Source organism: Bufo gargarizans, chromosome 2 (assembly GCF_014858855.1).
Source record: "Bufo gargarizans isolate SCDJY-AF-19 chromosome 2, ASM1485885v1, whole genome shotgun sequence".
NCBI lineage: Eukaryota > Metazoa > Chordata > Amphibia > Anura > Bufonidae > Bufo > Bufo gargarizans.
This window is the reverse complement of record NC_058081.1, coordinates 545,681,843-545,700,047: the sequence shown is the minus strand read 5'-3', so window position 1 is coordinate 545,700,047 and position 18,205 is coordinate 545,681,843. Positions and strand designations below refer to the sequence as shown.

The 18,205-nt window shown below is 45.8% G+C and overlaps 1 protein-coding gene across 1 annotated transcript in view; it reads left to right on the top strand.

Annotated features, from left to right (window-relative positions):
• LOC122926132 (sulfotransferase 2B1-like) overlaps positions 1 to 18,205 on the top strand; it is a 79,937-nt gene that overhangs the window by 60,874 nt on the left and 858 nt on the right. Inside the window, exons 4-5 of the mRNA XM_044277514.1 lie at positions 6,640 to 6,734; positions 8,528 to 8,708. Coding sequence (XP_044133449.1) covers positions 6,640 to 6,734; positions 8,528 to 8,708 — 276 coding nt within the window. The remainder of the gene's footprint in view (positions 1 to 6,639; positions 6,735 to 8,527; positions 8,709 to 18,205) is intronic.

Below are 18,205 nucleotides of genomic sequence, written 5' to 3'. Positions count from 1 at the left end.
GTCATTCAAGACCGTGGGCCAATCCAGGGACCCATCCGGGGACCTAATCTCACTTAAAGGGATCTCGGCCAAAAGAGGCCAGATACCTGAGGGCTTCTCGGCTTCCGGATGGACATAAAACTGTAAAGAGGAAAGCGGAGTACCCGGTATGGGAAACTCAAGTGTTCTATCCTTAAACTGCTTGGCCCACTCAACCAACATACCCTTCCATAGGAGTGGCAAAGAGGAACTACCCGGAGAACAAGGGGACAGCCCCCAGAGAATCCGCTTCATTCTGGTGGAAAGCAGAGAGCGCTCAAGACACACATATGGAGCACTATAAGTGCTATTGAGGAGGGATAGACCTCTAAATAGTTGAAAGGCCATATAGTAGGAACGCATGTCGGGCAAACCAAAGCCGCCAAACCTCCTCTCTCTGGTCAGCACTGAATAAGCAATTCTGGAGGGTTTGCTTCCCCACAAAAAGAGGGAGAAAACTCTGCGGATGTCTACAAAAAATGAGTGCGGCAGCCAGATAGGCAAAACCTGCAGAAGGTACAAAAATTTAGGAGCTATAAAGGTCTTAAGGTAGTTCCGCTTGCCACACCAAGAGTGCAGCTGCTTCCTAACTGAGGATAACAAGGGGGCATAATTCAGAGCAAATAAGTCCTTAGCCTGAGCCGGGACGTGCACACCCAAAAATACTATGTCTTTTGTAGCCCAGTGAAAGGGGGTAGTATTCTGAAGGGCCTCTTTAACCGATTCTGGACAAGTAACGTTTAGGGCCATTGACTTGCTATAGTTGATTTTAAAATTTGACACATAGCCAAACTCCTCAAAAAGAGACAAAAGCCTAGGGAAGGATGTTTCGGGATTGGAGGTCATGATAAGTAGATCATCTGCAAATGCGGCTGTCAAGTGGGTCCGAGAATCAATGGTCAAGCCCCTAACCGCAGGATCCTGCCGGATCTTACACAGCAGAGTCTCCATCACTATGACAAACAGAGATGGGGAGAGGGGACACCCCTGTCTTGTCCCATTGGATATGGAAAAGGAGGGAGAAAGCGTACCATTTATTTTGAGTCTGGCAGACGGGGCTGAGTACAGAGTGAAGATCGCAGATATAAACGAATCTGGGAAACCAAACCTCGACAGGGCCCGCGACATATAATGCCAACCGACCTTGTCGAAGGCCTTCTCCGCGTCCGTGCTCAGCAAAGCCAGAGGCGTAGAGGAGCTTCTAGCCCAATCCATAAGATGGAGCAAACGTATCGTGTTTTCACAGCCCTGTCTGCCATGCACAAACCCCACTTGCTCGCTATCAATAAGATCCGGCAGGATCAGCTGTATTCGCTGCGCCAGTATCTTGGCCCACCACTTGACATCCACATTTAGCAGTGAAATCGGGCGATAACTGCCACAGTGGAGGGGGTCTTTGTTTTCTTTATGGATTATAGTTATGTGGGCCTCTAACGTTTGGGGGGGTAGAGAGCCTCCAGACAGGAGGAAATTACAGAGTGCCTGAAAATGAGGAGTCAAAACGTCTTTGAAGGTCTTGTAATACGATATAGGGAGTCCATCCGGGCCTGGACTTTTGCCTGAAGGAATGGAGGAAAGGACCTTGCCAATTTCCTCTCTTGATACAGGGGCGACTAGTTGGGAAGCTTGCAGGGGACTAATAGAGGGCAGCTTCAGAGTGGACAGGAACTCATCTGTGGCTTGCTCAATAGAGGCTGAACCAGGACGGTCTGGAGTGGGGAGGTTATATAGATCCGCATAAAAAGCAGTAAACGCTTTTGCTATATCGTGAGTCGACTTGTGCTTATTGCCTTTCGCATCTAGAATAGCAGGGATAAATGAATCCATGTGACGTTGCTTAGCCATGGCAGACATCAGTTTATTCCCTTTGTTCCTATGAGCATAAGCTTTAAACCTGGAGCGGAATATAAGTTTAGCTGATTTGGCGTTGAGCAAGTTTTTCAGTCCCGTCCTGGCTTCCGCTAATTCAGCAGCCACAGCCTGAGCCTGGGTTTGCTTATGAGTCAGTTCAAGACTCGCTATGCAGGACAGCAGGTCATCTACAGCCTTGGAGCGCAACTTTTTAACATGCGAGCCCAGGGAAATTAATTCTCCTCTAACCACCGCCTTATGAGTCTCCCACAAGATGGAGGGGGAGGGAGGAGGGTCGCCCACTGCATTAAGAAAGAAGAATTCAGACATAATCCGGGAGATTCTAGCTGCATTGGTAGGGTCGGAGATCAATGTGTCATTAAGACGCCATATTCTCTCACGTTGAGGAAGAGCTGTCATAGACACTCGGAGAAATACTGGGGCGTGATCAGGAAGCGTAATGTTCCCAATCCTCGTGTCTACCACCTGAGAAATATGGGGGGAGGATAAAAACAAGTAGTCCAACCTATGGAAGGATTTTTTAGCGTTGGAATAAAACGTATAATCCCTACCAGAGGGATGCATAGTGCGCCACACATCAATAACCCGCAACTTCTTCAGCGCAGTCTTCAGACGTCGCAGAAGTTTGTGGGACAACTCAGACCTCTGAGAGGACGAGTCAAGGCCTGGTTCCATAGTAACATTAAAGTCACCTCCTAGTATAAGCATGCCCTCACTAAAAGCCTGTAATTGCTCAAGAGTCCGAACGAGCCAGGGGATCTGACCTCTATTAGGGGCATATAAATTAGCCAGGGTAACAGGCGCGTCAGCGATGTGCCCCTTAACGAATAAGAAGCGACCATCAGTGTCTGCAAGGACAGCGGAGTGTTTGAAGGGTAGGCGCTTGTGGGCGGCCACGCTGACACCCCTGCTAGCCGAGGCAAAAGAGCTATGAAACCATTGTGGGAATGCGTTTTGGGACAATTTCGGGATCTTCCCTGATTTAAAATGAGTTTCTTGGAGGAATACAACGGAGGCCTCATCTTTCAGTAACAAAGAGAGCACCTGAGACCGCTTACATGGCTCGTTCAGACCCTTGGCATTCAGTGAGGCAACTACAACAGAGGCCATAGTAAAGACAGAGGAGGCCTGTCGGCCCAGAGCAAGAGGACATCCAGTCTGGAAAGCAACGGACGGAGTAAGGAGAAGGAGGGTACAAGGAAAGTCAAAAGAAAAATAAAAGACATAACAAATGAGACAGTAACACAACCCAAATAACAAAGAATGTCTCCCCATGGACAGGGAGCACGTGACCCCACCCAGCATCTGACACAATGGAGATCCTTTTTCATAGCGGCAAACAGCCGGGATCTGTCAGAGGGGGGCTCCTGTGGGGCCACCGGGGGTGGAAAGGTGGAAAGGAAGGGCGTGAGGGAGAGGACATAATCAGTAACATAACTGACAATAATGCAGACATATAACCCCCGCATAACTAACAGTGCAGTCAGTGCTCTAGTGCACAGCTCGGAACCTGCATCTCATGCAGGCAAGGTAGTAAAGTATAGGGTCAGGCCCAAAACCCATGAGAACGGGGCAGTGGGCCAAGACCTAAAACAAGTCCAAATGGACAAACGATGAAAATTCAGCTCAGACAGAGCCAGACAGAGTTCCTACGTCTTGAGACCCAGCAAAGTCACAGAACATTGAACTCAGTGAAGAGTGAACAAAAGCGCCTTCAGCGCTTCCTGGAACAAAGTCAGGTAACAGGTGCTTGCGACCGGCCTTTTCCTTGTTTCCCAGCTCTGGAAGGTGAAACTTGCTGCCACGAATCTATACCCGGAGGGGTAGGCAGGGGGTCCCCTTGATCAGCAGGCATCCACGAGGGAACTGCGATGGGTTAAATCCCAAGAGGGCCCCAAATAGCTTTCAGGTCACCCGGGGTCCGCACCGTATACTGCCTCCCGTTTTTCAAGATGGCCAGACCGAAGGGATAGAGCCATCGGAATGGCGTAGCTGTGGCTTTAAGGGCCTCTAGGAGCGGCTTCACGATGCGCCTCTTGGCTAAGGTGGAGGGGGCCAGGTCCTGGAAGAAAAGGACTGGGGTCTCACCGTACATGATGCGGTCGGCCTCCCTTCCCGCCTTGAGCAGTGCAGCAGTGTCCCCATAGCTTAGGATGCCGCATACTACATCCCGCGGCGGCTCACCAGGTTTTGGCTTGGGCCTTAAGGCCCTGTGGATGTGCTCGATCACAATCGGAGCTGCTCTCTCAGCTCCCAGCAGGGAGGAGAAAATTTTGCATGCGACTGAATGAAGCGCGTCAATCGCAATATTTTCGGGTACGCCGCGGATGAGAATATTTCGCCGCCGGCTCCTGTTCTCCTGATCCTCTATGCGCATCAGCGCATCGTTTAGCAAGTCTCTGTGGGTTTGCGCTGCGCTGGTCTTACCCTCATGCACCAGGATGGCTTCCTGTGCTAGCTCCAGGGACTCCACACGATTCCCAATCTGCCGCAGAGCTCCTTTTATCTCCTCCAAGTCCTTTTTAAGAGGTGCAAGAGCAGATTCCAGAATGTCCCTGAGATCTGCTTTGGAGAGTGAGGAGCTCTTTCGCAGTGGTCTGCAATCAGAAACATCAGAAGTGCTTCCTGCCTCAGAGCCTTCCTCTGCTTCAGAGAGCTGCCGCGCCCTCTTGGAGACTTCAGCAGCAGGAGTCCTGGACTGTTTCTTGAGGTATTTATCCATCTCCGGTTGCCTGGAACGGGCCCCAGTCGGCTCTGGTATCTCAGGGTGACGGTCCTTGCCTGGTTTCCCCATTGGCACCGAGTAAATAGCTAATAAAAGGGGCTATAATAGCTGCCAGGGAGAGGAGCTCAGGAACAAGCAGCCATTCAGCTCCAAGGTCAAGCTCCGCCCCTGACATATATTGTTCTTGACCATAGTTACAGTTCCACATGTCAGCGCTGGCATGAACTGTACCAGATGCTGACAGGCTCAAGGACTGGCCCACCTTCTGCTCAACATATTTGTGCAGGACTGGTACAGCTTTTTTAGAGAAGTAATGATGACTTGGGACTCGCCACTTTGGGTGGGCACAAGCCATCAATGTTCCAAACTTCCATGAGTCCACGATATGGAAAGGGGGGGACTTGGCCAGGTGCACATACAGTGCACGCATACTAATGTCTCATGGCAATCACCTCGGTGTTCAATTGCTGGCCAGAGTAGCAGACATTCTACCTCGGGCATATTTGGCTCCAGATCTCCCACTGCTTCCACCATGCTGGCTCATCGGAACTCTGCGACCTTGATGCTATCTCACGAGCATTCTGCCACCCTCACCCTCTGATGATGATGCCCCTTCTTCACCTGGCTGCCAAGTGCGATCGGCTACATGATCATCCTCTACTGTCTACTCGATACTTATGTCGCCCTCACCAGTCTCATGGCCACGCCCCTGACCGCTTGCAAAACACATGCTCCCACCCAACTGTCATAATTGCTAGTTGTACACCTAAGGGAGGATGCATCAGGCCTCTCCTCCAAGTCTTTGCTGGCCTGTAGATTCTGACTGTTGTCACTAAGCCTATCCTCGCTGAAAAGTGGAGCGTAGCTGGCATCATGCATTATTCCCGATCAGAAGGAGTAGAAAAAGAGAGAAGCAGTTGCAGGACATGTGAGGGCACAGAGATTGTTCCTGGGCCATGCCAGCTAAGTGTGGTGTCAGAGAAACCCTGTGTGTATCTGTTGTCACCTGAGATGATGTTGAAGAGCGAGTCAACCATTCCAGTACAGCTGGATTGTTGGTCAAAACACGACCACTGGATGACAGTGGCAACTCTGGCCTGTTGCATTAGACTCATTACACTAATGATTCAGTTACTTTACACTATGGCTAACAGACAGTTGCTTGGGCCCTCAAAAGTAACAGACAGTGGCAAAAATCTATTCTATATATCTCTTTAGCACCACCTAGCGGTGACTGATGCGAAGTGGTGGTTTACCAGCCTGTTATAGGAATTATAGCAATATACACAGCATAGAATGACATTCTGCAAATACCCTTAAACATACAGGGCCCCATTACCACTGAGTGGGACACTGCAAATTCTTATTGCATTTTGCTTACTTGAGGGCAGGAGGAACAATGAACACACAACAGGATATCAGACCTGGCACCAACCATATGTTTAAACATCTTTTTCGATTTCCAGGTTCTAGGTCAGAGTGGTCTAGCCGTTCATTAGACAAATTCCTGCTTTTTAACTAGACAGTTAGCTAATAAGACGACACATACCATGAATTTTAATTTGTTCATTTTTGTATAACCCCATCTGACTTTTTATTCAAGCCTGTGCCAACCAATGTTAGGTGTCAAGTCTCACTCTTCTTCTTTAAGAGATAAATAGGGATGAACGAACTTGTGTTTTCAAGTTTGGTGTACAAGGTTCGGGTTTGGGTTATCTAAGAATTCCATTATGGATTCCGCTACCATGGTCCATAATGGAATTCTTAGATAACCCGAACCCAAACCTTGCACACCAAACTTGAAAACACAAGTTCCCTCAACACTAGAGACAAACTCTCATAGCTGTATCCACATGGCCCAGAAGGACCCCAAGGGTTTATTTCCCTTTCTCCAGAAATTAACTCTTTTGTGGCCAGTGACATACAGGCATTTTACATATTCAGCACAATAACAATATAGTTTGGAAAAAAAATTCTACTTTTATTTTTATTGTTGCTAAAAAGGCTTGACCGTTGTCTTTCAGCTCTGTATGGATCTTGGTTTGATCATGTAAAAAGCTGGATGCAAATGAAAGATGACAGCAGATTCTTCTTTATTACATATGAGGAGCTTATACAGGTAATAACACGACTGTATAGGACACCATGCAGCGCCAGTATGCAAGAGGTTCAGTTCTGTGTATGGGGCCTAGACCCAGGTACAGGATCTTATCTGAGAATGTATCAGTAAAGAGGCAGACACAGGGCAATGAACTGCTAGTTTGACACTAGCGGCACAACCTTCCAACAGGATGTTCCGGCATAGAATCCCAGGAATCGTCCAAACAAAAACCGTTGCACGTTGCCGTATTTGTCTGGCTGATTTTCAGCATATTTGCCAGGTTGCAGCTGGACCTCGACTGGACCCCATTATAGTTATTTGGGCCGGATGGCATTCCAGCATTGTCTGCATCTCTGAACACTACTGTAAAACTAGCCTAACAATTTGAATCCAACAGGAACCACAACGCTTGATGGTTTCAGGTACAATAGGTACAAGGCTTTTTGGCTGCAGAGCCAATTACACTCACAGGACTTGAAGTTTCCTAATGAAAATAGTACAGGTTTCCATAGAGGTAACACAGAAAACTAGTTGTAGTCTCTCATCAGAGGGAGAATGGCCTCCCAATACAATCCTAGAATCAATATGGAACCCCTTTAAGACCTATCCGTTTGTCTACCTGGCAACACCCCAAAAAGCCCCCAAATGCCCACTTTAGGGCAGTGCTTGCATAAGTCCCATTCTTTTCGCTGCATGGTTTATGTGATTGTCCCGGTTCATGTAGACCTGTCCCCATATACATTATTATCCTTACACAGGTCAGCATAGCGTTGTCACAGTTATGCATTAACAAGTAAAAACAGCGACTAGTGTTGAGCGAAGCGCGCTTCGGATGCTTCATCCGAAGTAACTTCATTAAAAACTTCGGAATAATACTGAACGGAGATCCGTCTCCGTACAGTATTAGAATGTATGGGCTCCAATGACCTGAAGTAAGTTATACACGAAGTCGCAAGTGACTTCGTTGAATAACTTCAGCAGTTGATTGTTAAAGTGTAAAACCACATTAAAACTTGATACCGAACTTGGCTTCTGTTCCAACTAGTACCTCGGTTTCAAGTTTTGCAGTGGTTTTCCACCGAAGTTCTTTAATGAAGTCACATGCAACTTTGCGAATAACTTACTTCAGGTCATTGGAGCCTATACATTCTAATACTATACGGAGGCGGATCTCCGTGTAGTATTATTCAGAAGTTTTGAATGAAGTGACTTTGGATGAAGCATCTGAAGCGCGCTTCGCTCAACACTAACAGCGACATCCATCTGTAGAGAGAACTGTTTTGGAGTTGTTTCTCCTCATTAGTACAGAGTAGGTTTCTGGTAGCTGATGAGAACTTTCCATATACTCTAATTATGAAAGAGTTTATGAAAGAATCTGGTCAATCTGCAGCAGAAATACAGGGCTAGATCTTGGATTTCTGACATGGATCTGCCAACGGATCCATACATGGATTAGCCTCATTGGTATTTAATCAGCAGTTTTTCAATTTTTAATCTGCGGCAATAATTTAAGCATGCTGTGGGTTTTCATTCTGCACAGAATTTCTTCTACTGCATATGCATAAGGGATAAAATACTGCATTCACTTCTATTAACTGCAGCATGTGAACATGCCTTAAGAATAAGCAGTAATGAGTGGATATTTTGATGCCCGTCTTAGGATTTATTTCAGTACAGTTTTACAGGTTAAATAGAGTATATTTAATAATTACTAATGATGAGGAAGTTTTCTCATTACTTGTCTAAAGACTTTGTACATTGATGTGCGTTATACATTATATATGTCTGTACATAAATATGATTTATTTCAGGATCTCCGTGGCAGTGTGGTGAGAATCTGTAAATTCTTGGGGCAGGAGTTAGACGATGCCCAGATTGACCTAGTTGCTGAAAATGCAACCTTCAAATCCATGAAGGAAAACACAATGTCAAATTGGAGTCAAATTTCAACTGATGTAATGGACCAATCAAAAGGATCATTCATGCGTAAAGGTACATAAAATTTTTCCATCGCATCGCTGTCAAAATATTGTTTAGTAAGGAGATTTTGGTGTAGATATGATTAGGAATGTCATCTCAAATTTTAGAATCCCCGACAATGCTTGTGCAAGTCACAGTGTTGTTGCTGAGGTCTATAGTCATATAGGTTTCCCCTCTATCCCCCCGGGAAAACTCAAGACCAAACTTAAGAGTTTACACTGATTGTGCAGTTGTAAATACCAGTTTTAGGCCTTGCAGACCATAGTGTGTTTTGCGGTCCGCAAATTGCGGATCTGCAAAACACGGATGGCAATTTGCAGAGCGGCATGGACAGTCTTTAATATAAATGCCTATTCTTGTCCGCAAAGCGTGAACAAGTATAGGACATGTTATATTTTTTTAGCTGGGCCACAGAACGGAGCAACAGATGCGGACAGCACACGGAGTGCTGTCCGCATCTTTTGCGGCCCCATTAAAGTGAATTAACGACGGATCGGATGCAGACCAAAACAACAGATGTGTGCAAGAGGCCTTACATAGGTGTTTTGCAGGGTAGATTATAGTACAGTTATATCCAGTGACTTACTGATGATGTCTCTGATGTCACTTTCCTTTTTCTTCCCCATCTGGCCCAGACCTCCATAAAGACTTCTTCCAGCCACAAGATCTGTCTGTAGAGTTTAATGCACAGAGACTTTTGTCTCATTCGTTTTTAAGTATCCTTCCAATCTTCCCACGTCTCATCTTAAAGCAGACTGTTGCTTACCAGAGTAAATAGCTGTTCAGAGAGCATCCTGAAACTGGCACGTGCCTGGGGATGTGAGCGATTGCATCCTCTGTCACTGCAGCTGTTACACCACTGCATTAATGCCTTTCTGCAGTATGACATAACTATGTCTAGTGTGTGAGTGATTTATTGCATCTCAGCGTACAGTTACTGTGTGTGGTCAGTGTAGGATTTGGAGATTAGTCTACACTATCCGCAATCCAGCTGTACAGCAAGACTCCTATACTATTGCTGTGATTGGAGACAATGCTGATCCTGCTTATTTAACCCTTTAGATACCACGGTCAATTGCGATCATAAAATCTATGTGGTTAGACAGATGGCTTGTCATGTCAGCCATGGTCCTAACACTGTTTACAGATGGATGTCTCTTTCTTTTGGATGGTGTGAAGTACTTTTCTTCCTTTTAGAGGAAACTAGTTTAGAAAATATTAATTATGAAAGAAGAAAGTAAAGTGGAGAAATTTCAAAAAAGTTCATACTTCTAGGCTAGACTTGCTAATATACAGTAAGGTTTAGGAAAAATTTCAGTCCATTATATACATAATGAGATATTGTAAAATCAGATGGATCTCTTAGGCTACTTTCTGGATCTGGCAGGGTTCAGCAAAAACGCTTTCGTTACTGATAATACAACTATCTGCATCCGTTATGAACGGATCCGGTTGTATTATCTTTAACATTGCCAAGACGGATCCGTCATGAACTTCATTGAAAGTCAATGGAAGACGGATCCGTTTTCTATTGTGGCAGATTGTGGCAGAGAAAATGGATCCGTCAACATTGACTTGCATTGGGGGTCATGCTGGATCCGTCTTGCTCTCCTAGGACGGAAAGCAAACTACAACCTATTGCGGTTTGCTCTCCAGTATGGGAACACCACTAAACGGAACAGAATGCATTTTGGAGCATTCCGTTCTGTTCAGTTCAGTTCAGTTTTGTCCCCATTGACAATGAATGGGGGGACAAAACTGAAGCGTTTTTTCCGGTATTGAGCTTCTATGACAGATCTCAATACCGTAAAACTAAAACACTAATGTGAAGGTAGCCTTATCAGAAGGACAAAGTAAAAATAAATCACAGATTCTACAATTATTAATAATACAATTTTTAACATTTCACCTACTATGTGCTGGAGTCTACCTCAATTAGAATCTGCTGCTAAACAGTGTCTGCATGACTTGTGTAGTGAGTAGGGTTGAGAGAATTGAAGTATCCAAGGTGGACTTCGATCCGAATTTCAGGCCATCTTGGTTGAAGACAATAAATTGGATATTGGATTTTAACCTGCACTAAGAAAATAAAGACTTTTTTGGAGAAGCTGGACTTTCTTCATTTTTCAGTTTAATGAAAAGGAAATAAAAAATGTCATTATTTAGCATAACAAATTTATTGTGCACACAGTAAATACAAATATAAAATATACACATATTAAATATCCACGACCATCATAATAGGACAGATTTATCAAGTTGCATATTGTGAAACTTGGAAGAAAAAAAAAAAGCCTAAAGTCACCCTTTCTATTTTTCTGCAGCAAAAAAATTACATAAATGACGCCTTTAGAGATGAGCGAATCGAAGTTGACGAAGTGGAATTCGATCAGAATTTCAGGAAAAATTTGTTCGCAGGCATTAGGGACAGTGGTAGAAAATACTTTAATACTTTTATTTTGCTATATAGAAGTTCAGGGAAAGGATACGGAGGAATCATTCCACAGTATTGAAGCAGAACAGGGTTTAGTAGGGGAGGTTACAGACTAGGTAATAGGAACAATCCTATTCCCCCTTGGTGCACTGACTGGGGATCCAAATTGCCATTATACTGCTCTGTAACTCCAGCAAACCGTTCTTGCTATTGGGGTGCAAGTGCTGTTTGATACAGCCATTAACAGGGTTTATTACAAGGAAAAATGTCTACGTCTTATTTGTGCAGCGACCAGGTCCGCAGGGGCAACATGTGAGGCTACGGTGAGCCAATGAGGGTAGTAGTAGTTTTTGGTACTCACGGTTAGCAGAGCCTCCCTGGGCTGGGCACTAAATCCTCCGGGGCACTCTCTATTGCATGGAACACCAGCCAGATTGAAGTTGAGGTGCCCTTGATGGTAATGGGTATGCTTAAGGTGTTTTGGTGGCTGGACCCCTGTGTTCATGACACCAGCACCTTTAGGTGCATTATACTGTTTATGCCCCCCCCCATCCCCCCCTATCCTTTGTCTGTTTCCCTTTATTTCCCAATTTCCAATGTTTATCTTACATTGATGTTTTGCAATCGTCAAATCTTGTTTATGCTTGAAGTGAAGCAACTTAAGTCATGCACTGTATTTCTTTGATATATGTTGAATCTTACTTTCAAAACTCTATATTTGCCTTTTTTCTTGGCGATTGAAAATAAAATATTTACAAGAAGTTGGTAAAAAGGATAAGGAGTCAATTGTAGTAAACAGAAATTTTACTAAATCACTTGTCTTCAGGTAGTCAGTACAGTGCATGTATATGGCAAAGCAATACATCCAAATAGTGGTTCAGCTGCTTTCCTTATAACAGGCTTGACAATTGTAAGTTGACGAGTTTTCCTTCCTGCTATAGCTTTCTATTCTAAGTCCACACTCTAGTACTCAGGTACTGAATATAATAAACTTCTTACTTTGTTGAGCAATCCAATAAGGGTGTTCTCCCTCGTGACAGGCCAACTCTCTGCTACATTATTTATGCAGGATGCTCTCTGAAAAGGTTCAGGTCCACTATGTCCATAGAGGCATGTGATAAAGGACAATTCTGTGCACTAATCATCCGATTGTGTCCAGGTACCTTTAAGTTCCTCCGGATTACTGTTGCTTGTGAAGTCCATTGGATAGTTTTAGCTCTAATCTCCACTAGACTTCCTCTATATTCAGACCTAGACTCACTGGTCTGTGCTGTGCTGCTGCAATACTGTTCTTGTTCTCTGTGCTCCCTTGGCCTGGCCAAAGCCAAGTGGGTAAAGATGGCAGCTACATTGTGGAATGCTCTTGTTCACCTCCTCCATTAACCTCCTCTCCTCACTTTCAACCTTTACCCTTCTTCACTAACTTTTTATTAGCAAACCCCAGGATATGCAGGTGAAACTCGAAAAATTTGAAAATCATGCAAAAGTCCATTTATTTCAGTAATGCAAATTAAAAGGAATTGGATTAATGCAGCTTAAAATTATAATTTTGTGAAAAGGTTCAATATTCTAGGCTCTATGTATCACTCTCGTCAGCAAATGAATCCACCCGATTTCAGCTGAAGGGAGCTGTCTGTTCCTCCCATCATCTGCTGGTCCTGATGTAGTGTCCCACTAGGTAAATGTGGGCACTACACAAGGGTCAATTGGGCCATGTGGTACTCCTACTCCTAAGGGACAGTGGCAGTGTATTTCTCAGTCCATTTTAATGCATTTTAATATGTATTTATGTGTATTCTCCCCTGTTAGCTGTGAAGCAGGCCTATTAGGGTGCAGTTATTCATCCTAGACACTAGAGGGAGATAGGTAGCCCCTAGTATATATATTTAGGCCCAGACAGGGAGGCGTCAGTCTGTGTAGTCAGGAGTCTGTGGAGAGACAGAAGTGAGAGGGCACCACCCAGAGACAAGTTGAGGGCTTCCTCCTGACATGCAGCTAGACAGCCCAGGCTTCTAGTTGCCACCAGGAGGCTAGTGGAAGGATCCTACCCTGCCTTAAGTTCCTGAGCCTCAGTTAGCTCAGAAGATTCACCCCAAGAGAAGAGTATACCTCCTGGGAGAAACCTGCAGTTCCCACTGAGCACCAAGCTGAGCAGAAGAGTATTCCAGCCAAACAAGTAAGCTGAAAGGTAGAAGGATTATTAACCTAAAGCAAGGGATATATACCTGAGGAAGTTTGTTTCTAAGGATAAAGCCAGCATTAGGGCATACGGGCCTTGGGATTGAGACAGCCAGGAGTTCTGAGGAATAGTGCACAGGATTTCTGAGGAAAAGTGCAGCCTGGACTGTAGGTGTTGTTTTACCCTCTGAGTATCTTGAAAAGAACAGTGTACCTGCCATTATTGTGTAAACCTGCTTATTAATTGCTGTCGCAAAGTGGAACTGAACTCAAACTGTATAAAGTTGAACTGTTTCCAGTAAAAGAAAGTTTGGTTCACCAGAACACCGTGTTCCTCACTTATTACTATTACCAATCGGTGTGCCACCGTTACAGGCACTGGCGTCACGAATCTTAAAGGTACCTGGCCCCCAGAACATTAAACATCTGCAACATCCAGGGCACCTCACCCAACATCAGGCCTGGTCCCTATACATTAAGAGTGCCCCAGAGGACTCCTGTGCCAGCCTCTACATCACTGCTCTACGCTTGCCCAGGGTCTCCCCATAAACTGTGAGTAACCAAGAGCAATCCTCGTTTGCCTAAGTACCGTGACCTCACAATCGCAATACCCTGCAGGGCGGCGTACGGCACTGATGCTCCTCCTCCTACTCCTCATCAGTCATTCTGTCAGCAATCGATCACCGAGACTAAAGTATGCATGGACTCTGCATCTTTCAGAAAACTGATGGCTTGTGCCGAGCCGAGGTGGAGAGTCCCAAGCCGTCATTTCTTTCCCAAAAAAGGAGTACAAGCCCTGCACACATATGAACAACAGAAGGTAGGCCAGTCCTTGAGCATGTCGGTGTCTGACAAAGTGCATGGCAGTGCTGACGTGTGTTGCTGTAACTACAGTCAGGGGCAATACATGTCCTTTACGGACCACTGAGTCAATGTGGTTCCTGCACAGGTACATCTGCAACTTGGCCAGGTGACGCCTCCATGTTCTCACACCATTGTTCCTGCGACAATGTCCACCTGTGCCTCCTCATGCTCCACTGTGTCCTCAGCCTCCACTGCTGGGACAATTCACAGTGCCCCTCCAGCATACCACATGTGCAGGGCACGGCGCTGTCACGCTGTTCTGCACCTCGTTTGCCTAGGTGAACGGAGTCACACAGGGGAGGAACTGATCCGTGTCCTTTATCAAGAAATCAAATCCTAGCTTTCTCTGCAACAACTTAAAATCGGAACCAAGGTGACCGACAACGGGATGAACATGGTATTGGCGCTTTTTCAAGGAGAGTTGATCCATGTTCCCTGCATTGCACATGTGCTCAATCTGGTTGTCAAGCAGTTCCTAAAGTCTTCCACCTATCTGCAAGACATCCTAAAAATGGCCAGGAAACTTTTAATGCACTTCAGCCACTTGTACACCGCAAAGCACACCCTCCTTGAGCTGCAGCAGCAGAATGGCATCCCCTTCCGTATGTTGGACCGACTATATGAACAGAGAAAGGCCATAAACGATTGCTTGATGATCCAAGCAGACAGGAGGAGTCCCCTGTGTAACTTCGATGTCAGCCAGTGGCAGCTCATGTGTGACACCTGCCGTTTGCTCAGGCCCTTTGAGGAGGCCACGTTATTTGTCAGTCGCCAGGACTATGGGATGAACGTCATTCCACTGCTTCATGTCCTGGAACAGATGCTGGTAAATCTGGCTGGTCAGGGGACTGGAGACGTGGCGCCTAGATCTCAAGGCCACATAGGCCCTGTGCGGGTTGAACTAGAGGAGGAGGACATTGGAGCACAAGAAATGTGTACTGAAATGGGAGTTTTTTCTACACAGGTAACAGGAGAGGAGGAGCAGAAGCAGCCAGAGGAGCTACAGGGTGATGAGGAAGAGGAGGCAGAGGACCCAGACACACCATGGCAGTATGCAGTGAAAATGGAGGCAGGGGGTCCCTTCGAGTCACTTGCACAAATGGTCCAATGCATGCTCACTTGCTTGCGTAGTGACAGCCGAATTGTCACTATTCAGCAGAGGGATGACTTCTGGTTCTCAACCTTGTTGGACCCTCCCTACCGGTCCAAAATGGGGGCTTTTTTTATACCCACTGAGAGGGAGGACAAACTGAACTACTATAGAGACATCCTATGTAGTCAGTTGGCTGATGCTTATCTGCATCATCCTTCATCCTCTCGCAGACCTGACCGGGGGGCCTTCTGTGCTCACGTTCCTCTGCCATGGCCGATGTGGCAGGGTAGGGGGAACGAGCAGTTCCAGCTACATCAGCAGCAACTTGAGTCTAGAGTCACTGATGAGCAGCTTTCTACACCCGCCTAGTGAAGAAACTACTCACCAACAGCAGCAGCAGCAGCAGCAGCTAAACCTGGAGCAGGACCTGAACCAGCAGGTGGTGGCATACTTGGACAGCACCCTGCCACCCCACATTGAAGATCCGCTGGACTACTAGGCAGCCAAACTGGATTTGTGGCCGCAACTGACAGAGTTTGTCCTGGAAAAACTGTCCTGCCCAGCCAGTAGTGTGGCATCAGAGCGGTTGTTTAGTGCAGCGGGGGCCATAGTTACCCCAAGGAGAACTTGCCTGTCCACCCAAAGTGTGGAGAGACTGACCGTTGTCAAGATGAATCAGGAGTGGATCAGCCAGGATTTGCACCCACCAATGCCTGATGCATCAGACTAGATCAGGCATGCTCAACCTGCGGCACTCCAGCTGTAGTAAAACTACAACTCCCACAATGCCCTGCTGTAGGCTGATAGCTGTAGGCTGTTCGGGCATGCTGGAAGTTGTAGTTTTGCAACAGCTGGAGGGACGCAGGTTGCGCATGCCTGGACTAGATCATCCATGGTGCCACACCAACATGTTGACAAAAGAGACCGGATTCTTCTGGCTACCTGCCTTAGCTACTATTCTGATGCTGCCACCCGCCTGATGCCACACATCTGATGCCAAGTGCTTCTTTTCTTCTTTCACCCACCATCTTCAGCTGGTAGTGGTATTGCAACCCACCTCCCCACTCTGTCAACGGGTCACTCTGTGGTCTCCTGATGCTGCTGCCACATCACCACTTAGGTCTTCTGATCCTCTGCTGCCACCTCCACACTGTCATTGTGCCAACCTGTGGCCTCCTCTTTATGCTGCTACTGCCGCCACCTCCACACTCTGTCATTGTACCACTCGGAGGCCTCCTGATGCTGCTGCTGCCACCTCTACACTGTCATTGTGCCACCCTCTGGCCTCCTCCTGATGCTGCTGCTGCCGCCACACTGTCATTGTGCCACTCTATGGCCTCCTGATGCTGCTGCCACCTCCACACTGTCATTGTGCCACCCTGTGGCCTCTTCCTGATGCTGCTGCTGTTGCCACCTGCACACTGTCATTGTGCCACCCTGTGGCCCCCTCCTGATGCTGCTGCTGTTGCCACCTCCACACTGTCATTGGGCCACTCTGTGGCCTTCTCCTGATAATGCTGCCACCTCCAGACTCTGTCATTTGGCCACTCTGTGGTCTCCTCATTCTGCTTCCACCTACTAGTATGTCATAGGGCCACTCTGTTGGCCTGGATGACATCATAATTTCTTTGACCCTTCTTCTGATCTGTCAGAAGGAATGAAAAATGTGACGCATAATGGATCCTGTCTACGTAACAGCTGTAAGGCCTGCATGACATGGTCCCTATTTTGCATCAGAATTGGCTTGTGATTTGGTAGCCAAAAGCAGGAGTGGGTACAAAACACAGAAGACATGCAAATATTCCATTCATGTGTCATCTCTATTTTGGATCCACTGCAGTTTTTTTTTGGCTTTAGCAATACTTGATTACTGACCAAATGCTGACCGAGTGAAGGCGGATGCTCCACAGATAGGATCCATTTTTTGAGGGTTATTGTTCTGACGGATCAGAGGAAGGGCAAAATAATCAGTGACGTCAACAAAAACTTACTGCTGACACCCACTCTACTCTGTCGGGGGGGGGGGGGGGGGCTCTACTTTTCTGTAGAAATCTATGTGGAATCAGTGAATTGGTGTAAAAGGAGTGCACTCTTTCACATTATAGTAGGATCTTGGACCTCTGCACGGTTCTTTACACCTCGCGTTAACATTGACCTGTAAGGCTGAGTTCACACTTGAGTTATTTGGTCAGTTTTGGCCCTGTAACTGCCCAAATAAGTTAAGTGTGAAGTGATTCTAAGAGCGACGCCTGTCATCTACATGTCATTCTGACTCACATTATTGTTTCACTACCACAGCAGACTCCCTATGCGTGTTACTGCAAGGCACAGTGTTATACACCACTATAAAGGCTCTCTGCAGCCAGGAAATAGCTCTTTTTTAAAGCGATTCACCACAAATAAATTCGGATCTAACCAAATTTTTTCAGAAAATCCTGTGAACCGTCCAAATTGAATTTTTGAGAATTTCGATCATCTCTAGATGCCATAATTAATATGTAACCCAGAATGCAAAAAAAAAAAAAAGAACATTTCTCCCACATAAAAGAAGGCCTCAGACAGCCATGTCAATGAATAAATAAAAACTTATGGCTGCAGAAATGCAGAGAAGTATCAATAGACACTAGATATGCTGCCATATAGTGCTCCATATGTTGCTGTATTTTGTATACAGGGAATAACAGCTGATGGAATATAGCGTAACTTTTTTCCATCATAATATGCAGTCATAGGGAGTACAGTAAGCTCGATAGAAGTCTGTAGTACCTCATGTGGATTATAAAATATAATAATAATAATGAATTATAATAATAGTGAATTATAAAAATGCAATAACACAATAGATGAAAACATTATATATGGACTAAGTGCTTATTATGATATGATAAAATCTTATACTCTCAGACAATCTATTTTGATCAAAACACATCTGTGTCCGCC